Raw genomic sequence first — 9,766 nt, forward strand, 5'->3', positions numbered from 1 at the left:
TAGGCCTGCTTGGGTAGGGAGCGGCGTTGCGTCGGCTACTACAGTCACAATGAGACTTGGACTCTCAAGGCCCATGATGGTAATTGGTTGTGAGTGAGGGAGTTTGGCCTACATAAACCCATGGCCCATCCGGTCGCAATTCACTGTCATCTGGTTGAAGATGCCAAAGGCTCAAAGCAGAGGCCAAGGTGAGCTTCTGAATAGTAGTATTCGCCTGCAAGCCACACCCGCCGCCTTGAGGCTTTCATACAACGCCAGGGCAATTTGATCGTTGACGACAACACAGCCAGAAACGAATTCAAGCAAACATTGACGCATTCTATCTAGTAATACATATTCGCGTACAGACCACAGAGAGCTTCGCTCCCTATTGCATCCTTTTCATGATCGTCTTTGTGAGCGGATGTTCGACGGATTGCAGCTTCCCGTCTACCACCTCGAGCACAAACTCATCAATATTCTCCGTGAAGCCCACAGAGAACCACGACAGGCACTCGTCCATGAATAGGCTCTTACCGTCCCGCGCCGCCCCGTGCTTCTTGAATGGTAATTTCTCAAGCACGGCGCGGAAGCTGTACCGCACTGTCCCGCGCGTCCGGTATAGCGCTGAGGGTAGGTTGTCGGGCGAGGAGCTGCCCGTGCCGTAGATGCGGACCGCGAACCGGGAGCCCGGCGGGGGCGGCACCGTCGACACGTTGCCGCGTGCATCGGAGCCGCCGAAGAACAACTCGGCCACCCCGAGGCCCGGCCGGCCCCGGTCCACGGTAAGCGTCACGTTGGTTTCGGGCATCTTGGCATCGGCAAAGGTGCCGGCAAAGTTGGCGGCTGCGTTCTCGGCACCGGCGTGCTCCGCGGCAGGGAGGAACACGTCGCCGACCAGATCGCGCAGCGTGACGCGGTCAGTGCCAGCGGTGGCGCCGACCGACATGAGGCTGAAGCCGAGGCCGTGGTCTGGCGACAGCGCGATGCAAGAGCTGTAGCCGGCGTTGGCGCCGAGCTTAGTGTAGAGGTCCATGATGCGAGTGCGATTGGACTTGGGCGTGACAGGCACGGCGAGACGGTGGATCTCCCAGGGGGGGCCGACGTTGAAGGTTAGCGAGCTGGTGCTGCCGAGGGGGTGCATCCAGCGCCGGGTCGTGGACGGCGCCAGCAGCTCCGAGTTGAGGATGGAAAGGCCCACGGCGCGGAGGTCGGCCGTGCTCGTGTAGACGCCACCGGAGCTGGGCGGCATGGTCAGTTTGACTGATCTCAGAGAGCATAAGGGGACTCTATGCGGCTTACGAGGCGATGACCTGGTTGTCGTAGCCCCAGGAGGATTCCGCCAGAGGCCCCGGGAGGACAATGGCATTGGAGTGGTTCCCTGGCGGCTTCATGTACGCTGTGTAGTTGAGGCCAAGGGGCTTGGACAGCACCTTCTGCAGGGCGTCGTTGAGCGGCAGGTTGGTCAAGCGTTCGAGAACACGTCCGAGGACAGCCCAGCCGCCGTCGGAGTAGAGCGGCCTCTGAAAAGGAGGCATCGTAGGACGTTTGTCGTTGCGCATCAACTTGAGAAAATCTGGCTTCGGGTTAGGATCGAAGAAGGGCAGTGAGTACACTACACAGGGTTCGCATACCGGAGATGGAGCAGTCGCCCGGCGTTCCGCTGCAGTTTTGTATCACTTGGCCAGCTACACGCATGTGCTTGTCAGCGGCATGCCGACCTCGGAAGTTTGCCATCAAACCGGGGGGGACCGCTACTACATACGCACTCCACCTGAGCCGCCCTGCTGGGACATGAGCGCGCCGACGGTGACATCCTCCCAGCGAAGCTTGTTCAGCGGATCACTCTGCTGCCCATTGCCCGCCGCCAGCTCCGGCAGGTACCTCGTGACGGGATGCTCGAGCACGCCAACGCCTCCCGCGGCGAGGAGGATGGCGTACGCGGTGAAGAGCTTGGTGACGCTGCCGACGCGCGAGACGGTGGTGTCGTTGAGGGCGCCGGCGGCGAGGGTGCCGCGCAGCGCGTCGCCGACGTGGAAGTAGCTGTACACGGACCGGTTGGTGGCCGTGGAGAAGACGTCGATGGCGAAGACGGTGTGCGTGCGGTTGAGCAGGCCCGACGAGAATTGCTGCTCGATGGCGTGGGGGAAGGCGGCGCGCGCGCGGGAGAAGGACTCGGTGGTGGAGACGTTGAAGCCTGCGGGGAAGGAGGCGCCGAAGATGGGGCACTCGTCGATGGGCTGGCTGTTGCTGGAGGGGGAGGCGGAAGAGAAGTAGGGCGAAAGGGATAGGAGGAGGAGCGCCGCCGTCTTGCGGAGTGCCATGGTGGTGGGTGATGGATTGAAGATGGTGTTGCGGAGAATGAATCTGGTCTTCGACCACGACGGCTTGGGAAGTCCTTTGGCTGTCAATGGCAGGCAGGCAGGTCCCTTCTTCTTCTATATATGCATTCATCTCATCATAGCCACCAGTGACGTTTTCCGGGAGTCGCACATCCCCAGCATCGGTCACATCGTCATCACGGACCACTGCGACACAGCAGCAGCAGCAGCAGCAGCATCCTCGTCCCTCTCGAGGGCTGCGCAGCGGCACATCCACCCCGATTTCGGTTGGCGTACTTACATACGTACGTATTCAATCGCCGGCGGCCAAGAGATCGGTCGGTCTTCACGTCACGGTGAACAAGAGTTTAAAGGATGGCAACTAACGTTAGTGGCCGCGGGCGGCTGGCTTGGCTGTGCGTCCCAAACGCCCAGCAAGGCACCATGCGTGGCTCATCCACGACGCAAGTATGCAACCCCGATTTGGCACCACCTGTTTTCCAGACGCCTGTCGATCATCCTCCTCGCCCTTCTTCCTCCCGGGCTGTGTTGATGGCGCCCCCGGCCAGCCGACACCCGGAGCGGGCTGACTGCCGATCGGCGAAGTAGTAATGCAGTGGGCGATGCAGACGCCACAGCCGCCGCCCGCGACAGCGTAAGATTGATTTCCCTATTTTGGCGATACGCGGCGCTTTGCCGGGGGCCGTGGGCATGCTTGCATGCGTGCCGCAGTCTTTGGCGTGCGACGTAATGCGGTACTGGCTCTTTGTTACGTAGGTTGAGTAGTTTCTTTAAGCTTACTCTGGTAAGCATGTACGTATGTACGTAGGCACAGCTTGTGCATGCGGCCGTGGCAAAACGCGACGTCATCATCTGCCAGATCACCATGTCGAGTCGGACTGTCACGTTTTCGGCGGCGACACCTGGTGGTGTGACAAGATGCACGACATATGAGTGATTGTGTACCTTGGGTACTCGAGGAGTAAATTCATCTACTTCGAATGCTTTGATTTTCTCAACCGTAAACTTCTTGGGCTAACAATGAGTAGGTACTGCATATAGTCAGCAGGGACTAAAGCCGGCAAATAATGATCGCAGGGTAGGTGCCACGGAGTTTTGATCTGCGCCCCCTCCCAGCCGCCAAACTATGCTTGCTAGCTGCGTACTGTTCCTCCTAGAATCATCATCATCGCATCATAATCATTTTCATTATTATTGTCGCCGTCGCCTCAGAGTGATCTCGCGAGCCTCGCCTCAATATCTACGCCCACGTACGGTACATACCCAGCAAGTGACACCATCAGCCGTCGAGGACAGTGACGAACAAGCTGACCCGACAGCCCGTGGACTCTCGAGGGGCCTTGGCGTTGGGGGGGGGACGACGAGTGGCAAGGCCCGTTTTCGGCGTTTATGGCATCGAAATAGGCCTCGCGGCAAGAAGAAGCTCCGCTGTTGCTTTCTGCAATGGCGACAGATGTCTCGGGGGGAATCAACAGGCTAGCAAGCGCCTGTGATGACCCGTGAGGTATCCTGAAAGCCTTTACGTCACGTACGCGGGAGGCCATTGTTTTTCGGTGGAATCACACAGCGGAAAAGTGCTAACGGGGGAGACTTCATCTTGGGACCAACAAGTTGAATTGAGGTACCCTAAAGCTTTATATGTACTCAGATTTAGTGATCTCACGATCCGAACAGCCCATAACCCGGGTCTTTCTATGCGTCAGCCAGCAACCCAAGCGCGTCCAGCTGGCTGGTGGGCCGAGCCAATGTCCTGTGCACAAACGTGGTTTCGGAAGCGTGTTCCCTATCCGCTGCACGTGTTGCAGCGACAACACAGGTTGGAGAACGCTCATCCGGACGGACAACGGGCATCGCGTCGGGTTGTCCGTCTTTTCTGAGCGCGGTCTATAACGCATCAAAGTACAGAGTAGAAGGAAACGGTCTGACGACTGGCACGCCGTGGCAGCACTTGGTCAGATTGGGGCTGTCGAGCTTTGCTGAGACACGGATCGTCGTCGTCGCTCAAGACCGGTAGGACAGTCCCAGATACGGGCCATCCATACAGCTTCCCACCACATACACCGCAGCTTGCCCACATCGACGCTTGTTTGTGACAAAACGGAAGTGTAGTTGCCCTAGCTGAGCCATCTAAACGCCGATAAACTCCCTTGAACGCTCCAAAAAATCTTGCCAGCAAAACGCCGCCCAACGTCCTGATTGAGCCTGTGCCAAACGACATGCCTGGCAAGCCATCTTTCTCGGTTGTGTCTGTCCGCCGCCGATGCCCCCATCCACCTCGCCCGCAAGTCCCTCAACAACCACACATGGCGGGCCTGATTGAGTCTTTGGAGGCAAAACCGTGTCCGAGCGAAGAGGATGTGCCAGACCCGTACTTCACAACTGCTGCAGCAGCTTCTGCCGCCGCCGTTCTAGCAGCTCCTCCTGCACCTCTTCCATAGTGGGCAGCAGCCACGTCTCGCCGTCCGTATCGCCGGGCAGCGATGTCCAACCATCGGGCGGCTCACCGGGGCCGTTCTTGATGAGGTTGGCGGCAGCCTCGCGCTCCTTGGCCGCCTCGTAGGCCAGCAGCTCGTCCGTCTCCTCGCCGGGAGCGTAGCCGTAGTAGGCTGCATCGACGGTGCGTCTCAGGTCCTTTTTCTCCTCAAGCGGCTTTTCCTCCTTGCCCCTGCTCTGTGCCGCCTCGAACAGCTCCTTGACGCCGGGAAGCTCCTTGGCGCGGCCAAAGTAGCGGTAGCCCTTGCCTCCGCCGGGTATCTCGCGGCCCTGCTCGTCGTATATGCGTCCGCCGCCGCGCATGTAGTTTGGCCCGCCGAGATTTCGTATCTGCACCTCCCACATGTGCTTCTCACGCATGAGCTTGTTGATCTCGTCGTTGAGGTCGCGGATCTGGTAGTCGCTGAGGACGGGCTCTTGGATGCGCGACACTTTGCGCGAGATCTCGCGCAGCACCTGCCCGCGCCATTTCTCGCATGAGGGGATCGAGTCGACCTCGGTGATGCGCTTGGGGCGACGCGTGCGACCGGCGTCGATGATGCCCAGGTCTGCCGCTTGCGCTTCGCGGAAGCGAAAGAGCATGGACTGGGCTTTTTCCGAATTGCGCGCCTGCAGGGGAGGGGAGACTGTCAGTTGATCTTCCTCCATCACGATGCCTGTAACTTCATTCACGCGGGCATACGGGATGTACGGACCATTTTGCAGTGTTGTGAAAGTGCCAAAAGACGATTTGTCGCGAGGTGCAATGCATGCAGTGAACAAGGCGATTTGCCTGGACCATGGGCGGACGTTGAAGCTAGACTTTGCAGCCTCGCGCAGAGGTTGGGGTGGGCTCGTTGCTGGTTGGATGCCCCACCCCGGCCCACCTCCAAAGCCCAAGCTCCCTTCAGCCTCGCCCAAAAAGTTGCCGCAACTCCAAAGCTCCCATCCATCACCGCCCACCGCGAAAAACCACAACTTCCTCTCGTAGCAATGCAAACGCAGCAACGCTTCTTGCGGCTTCCAATTGATTCATTGAACAGGCGCAATTTTCGCACGCTGGATCCACTTCATGGCTGATTGCCCGGGCGCCCATTTTTCTCATTGGTCGATCACGCCTGTGCTGGCGGTCGCCTCGACTGAACAGACACTCGCCCTGCAACAACGCCTGCTCATTGGTTTGTGAGCTCGTTCGCAGTGATTCACTCAAGTGAGAGTCCGTGGCGACAGGTGTTCGCCGCCAGCTGGCGAGTGATTGCGGCGCCCTGTGAAAATCCATGTAAACGCGGCTTTTCCCCCCCAAACTTGGCTCCTCTTGCTCTCCCTCCCATCACTTCCATCCTCTTCGACTGGATGTGCCTACCATCCTTCTCGACTGGATGTGTACGACTACTCTCGACGACAACCCTCGACGACGACCTCGACCGACAGACCTCGACGACACCGACCGACCTCGACGACACCCTCGACCGACCGACACCGACCGACACCGACCGACACCGACCGACACCGACCGACCTCGACGACACCGACCAACACCGACCGACCGACCGACCGATCGACAGGAATGAGGGCGGGTGGGCTTCCGACCGACCGACCGACAGGAATGAGGGTGGGCGGGCTTCCAACCTGGACCAAGTTTCCGGAAGAGACCCTTCGTCAGTGACGAACGGGTCTGTCCCGTAAAGGGCTGCCAGCTATGATGACAACCATGCACGCGACACACAGACCAACTGCCGATCGGCATTGGGGTGTGCTCGACTGACCTCCAGCAAACCGGGCCCGGACCAGTCGCGTTCCCTCTGGGAACCCTGGGGGCACTGGAAGAGCGGAGGACCATGAAGTCGCTTCGCAAAGAACAGAGATCTGAGCCGGCATTGCACGCCCTTGTGCTTCTTCTTTCCTTTCTGTTTCATCTCCCTCCTGTACTGTACTCTTCCTGTTTGTGTGTTGCGTCTTGTCTTTTAGTCTCTCGTCTTCTTCTTCGTCTTACCTGTGTCGTCTTGTCTTGCTTTGTTGTTCCCGCCATTGGTCCGATAAATGCATTCTCATCCTCACTCATCATTCATCTTGCGTGACTTTGACTGCCTTTGGTTCCCTACCCATGAGCCAGGTTGGTCTGTCACGCACACACAAGCAGGGCAAAGACACTCGCTGTAGCCGCCATGATGATACTCTTCACACCATCCAGACCTGTCCTCTTCCCGCTGCCTCTTGGCAAGGACGATGGGGCTTTCATGATGGGTTCATATAGTTTTCAATCAGAGCAGGCTGAGTCGTCTTTCCCCCACCATCTGCCACATTATCCACCATCCCTCAACGGACCGCGCGCAGCTCGGGACGAACGCAAACTTCTGCATAAACACTTTTAGCCACACATATACAATGGCGGCGAGTGAACAGGGGCATCACAGAACGCAACGGGGGGAGAATGTTGACGGGCGAAGACGCCAGCCCCTTCGGGTCGCGTGCGGAAGCGGGCATGGGGGGAATGATGGCAGCACCAGAGAATGAAGATGCAATGCGCCCCGTGATGACCAAGCGTCCAAAAAGCCAAATTTGCAGGCAGCAGCGTTGCGGGACATACACGCGCGCGGGTTGTCGGTGAGAACACGAGAGAGCTAATCTGAGGGCCACGCAAAATTGTCTGCTTCATTCTCTTCTTGCCTGTACTGCACTGCGGTCCGTTTGTTCGTAGTTTAGCTAGTAACTACCTAGATAGTCTGCGTGCTTGCGAATGAAGCAAGCATCTGCGTCGTCCTTCGAGTGATGAATGGAAAATCGCGTACTACTGTGAGCGTCCCCGCTGTCTGGTGTTATGATGATGAAAAAGTCAGCCAGCTGGCGAACATGGTGTTTTGGGAATGTGCCTGGCGAGTCCGCCCCGTTTGCTCACCAGTCAGTTCGCCTGTTTGTCCGCAAAGTCCCCCGTCGCTTACGCAAATAATGCTTTTCCAGTGATGTTCACCTTCTCTAACCTGCCGAGCGCGAGAGATGTCTTGTCTTGTCAAGCACATTATGCGTCGAGCACCAGGCGAAAACGCATTGTCGTTTCGTATGATAGTCAGACAATTCCCAGAAAAATATAGCCACGCCGCAGACAGTCTATTTCAACTTTGCCGTGCCCCTTTAGTCTACAAAACGGAAAAAGAAAAAAAGATGACTTCATTTCGCCATGTCATATCGTACACAGCCCGGCCCTTCAAGCCCGCTTCTTGTCCGCCGGCTTGCTGTACATCCACACCGCCGCGAAGCCCACAAAGCCCGTTACCGTCGCCCCGATGCCCGACAGCCACGGCCACGCCGCGGAGATGCTGTAGCTGCGGGGCCACTCGTCGTGCGCAATGTGCCGCACGCTCACCGTGCGCTTCTCCTCCACGTACGTCAGGAACGGCCGCTTGTAGTTGACCTTGAAGTTGAAGATGCCGTGCTGGTCCGGCAGCGTAAACGTGCGCGAGAAGGCAGTGGCCGACTCGCCTCCGGCCGCGGGCTTCAGGTTGAGCCGGTGGAAGGGCGAGAGCATGGAGAACTCGAGCTGCAGGTTGTCGCCCTCGGGCACGGCAAACGGAGCCCACTTGTCCCAAACGTGCTCGGAGACGGAGATGGTGTACGACTGCAACTCGTTAACGTTCATAATGTTAAAGGACGAAATGTTACTCACCACATCGGTCTTGATGCGATAGATGCCTGGGTTCGTCTCATTTGAGCCCACAAGGCGGTGCTCAATCTCATTGACCCGGAGCACGCCAATCTCCTGAAACGTCCAACCAGAAACGCGCTTGGAGAACTCGCGGTTCTCGGTCTTGACCTTCTTGTCGTCGCCGCGCGCAACCTTGGCGTCGAACCACTTGTCCTGGAGCATCTCCGCCGATCCCAAGACCGTTAGGCGAGCCGAGTTGCGGGCCTGCATCGTCGACACGAGGGACAGCTGCCGCCCCGCCGCGAACAAGTCATCCGGGTCGACCGTCTCGACCTGCTCCTTGGGGTTGTAACTGTAGGCCGTCGACGGCGCGCGCAGTACGGGCGCCAGGAGCTGGCTCTGTCCGAGGATGTGGCCGGCCGTGTGAGGCAGCGCGAGAACGCCGCCAACCTCAAAGTAGGGCTTCAAGCCAGGGCGCACGTTGGTAGGGGCGTCCAGGACGAGAGTGTCGTGCGTCTCGGGGGCAGACACGGAGTCGTAGTTGAAGTGGTCGACGACGGTACCTGTGCGCTCGACGGGCAGGGCGATGTCGAGCTCCGAGAGGAGGGACACGAGCGAGGTTGATGCGGGGGTCGTGGAAGAGAGAGCAACGAGCACGTTGCCCTTTGCGTTGACAAAGTCGACGAGCAGGTTCGGCGTCAGGTTGGGTCCCAGGCCTGGGTATCGTTAGCTTCGTGAGACGGCTCTTGCGGCATGTGAGCCCGGCCTACCTTTGACCTTGGAGGGGAGGAAGATGAGGTGATCGTACGCCCGCTCCCCAAGGCGGAACAACTTCAGTTCGTCGCTTCTCGGCGTGTCGTACTTGATTTCATACCCACGAGCTTCCCCAATCGTTAGCACGCATACCCAATTGCAGCCCGGTGCTGGTTAGTGATCCGCACCTGTCAAGTCTCCAAAGAACTGCGAGTACGCATCCTTCTCCGCGACTTCGTCCAGCACGACGAGCAACCTGTTGCCCGTTGTGCTGACAGCAGAGACTGCCGCGGCAAAGGCGCACACAACCACGCCAAGAATCGACCGCATGCTGTGCAGTTTTGCCGCTCTGTGGTCGAAATGTGATGTGGTGGTGCAAGTGGTGGATGTTAGTGGTTCCTGGAGCGTGCGTGTCGCAAGCTCCTTGGAGCTTCTGGATCTGGATACGTAGCCTTGCCAGGGCCGTGCAGGAGCTTGCGGGGGCTTGAAAGGGGGGGGGGTCCATATGTGGCGCGAATGCACCGCCACACCACAATCGGCTGCCGTCAAGTGTGGCACCACCACATTATTCAACCGGTAT

At 58.6% G+C, this 9,766-nt stretch overlaps 3 protein-coding genes across 4 annotated transcripts; all 3 read right to left on the reverse strand.

Annotated features, from left to right (window-relative positions):
• Nucleotides 1-311: 311 nt before the first annotated feature.
• On the reverse strand, nucleotides 312-2,234 carry JDV02_000323 (uncharacterized protein). Of its 2 annotated transcripts, XM_047981119.1 has the most exons (4): nucleotides 1,745-2,234; nucleotides 1,614-1,667; nucleotides 1,282-1,555; nucleotides 312-1,220 (listed from the first exon to the last, which is right to left on the reverse strand). In XM_047981119.1, exons 1-4 carry the CDS (start codon nucleotides 1,773-1,775, stop codon nucleotides 368-370), a joined length of 1,212 nt encoding a protein of 403 aa, XP_047837077.1. In that variant the 5' UTR covers nucleotides 1,776-2,234; the 3' UTR covers nucleotides 312-367. The 2 variants fall into 2 exon arrangements, with proteins under 2 accessions (XP_047837077.1, XP_047837076.1); XM_047981118.1 differs by having other exon boundaries at nucleotides 1,614-2,234.
• Nucleotides 2,235-4,175: 1,941 nt separating this feature from the next.
• Nucleotides 4,176-5,569, reverse strand: ISY1 (NineTeen Complex (NTC) component). Its single transcript, XM_047981120.1, has 2 exons — nucleotides 5,510-5,569; nucleotides 4,176-5,423 (listed from the first exon to the last, which is right to left on the reverse strand). The coding sequence occupies exons 1-2, from the start codon at nucleotides 5,510-5,512 to the stop codon at nucleotides 4,695-4,697; spliced, it is 732 nt and encodes a 243-aa protein (XP_047837078.1). The 5' UTR covers nucleotides 5,513-5,569; the 3' UTR covers nucleotides 4,176-4,694.
• Nucleotides 5,570-7,856: 2,287 nt separating this feature from the next.
• WBP1 (oligosaccharyl transferase glycoprotein complex, beta subunit) lies at nucleotides 7,857-9,621 on the reverse strand. The gene is made up of 4 exons (XM_047981121.1): nucleotides 9,375-9,621; nucleotides 9,204-9,314; nucleotides 8,455-9,149; nucleotides 7,857-8,406 (listed from the first exon to the last, which is right to left on the reverse strand). The coding sequence occupies exons 1-4, from the start codon at nucleotides 9,514-9,516 to the stop codon at nucleotides 7,996-7,998; spliced, it is 1,359 nt and encodes a 452-aa protein (XP_047837079.1). The 5' UTR covers nucleotides 9,517-9,621; the 3' UTR covers nucleotides 7,857-7,995.
• Between the last annotated feature and the right edge of the window lie 145 nt (nucleotides 9,622-9,766).

The sequence above is a fragment of the Purpureocillium takamizusanense genome, chromosome 1 (assembly GCF_022605165.1).
Source record: "Purpureocillium takamizusanense chromosome 1, complete sequence".
In the NCBI taxonomy this organism is placed as follows: domain Eukaryota; kingdom Fungi; phylum Ascomycota; class Sordariomycetes; order Hypocreales; family Ophiocordycipitaceae; genus Purpureocillium; species Purpureocillium takamizusanense.

Bases quoted from the DNA above. Each gene is read 5' to 3' on its own strand.
- JDV02_000323 (XM_047981118.1), bottom strand. From the start codon at position 1,716: ATGGCAAACTTCCGAGGTCGGCATGCCGCTGACAAGCACATGCGTGTA. The intron at 1,556-1,613 runs GTATGCGAACCC...ACCCGAAGCCAG, and splicing joins GGGCGACTGCTCCATCTCCG to ATTTTCTCAAGTTGATGCGC. The intron at 1,221-1,281 runs GTAAGCCGCATA...CATGCCGCCCAG, and splicing joins GACAACCAGGTCATCGCCTC to CTCCGGTGGCGTCTACACGA.
- WBP1 (XM_047981121.1), bottom strand. From the start codon at position 9,516: ATGCGGTCGATTCTTGGCGTGGTTGTGTGCGCCTTTGCCGCGGCAGTC. The intron at 9,150-9,203 runs GTAGGCCGGGCT...AACGATACCCAG, and splicing joins CCTCCCCTCCAAGGTCAAAG to GCCTGGGACCCAACCTGACG. The intron at 8,407-8,454 runs GTGAGTAACATT...AACGAGTTGCAG, and splicing joins ATCGCATCAAGACCGATGTG to TCGTACACCATCTCCGTCTC.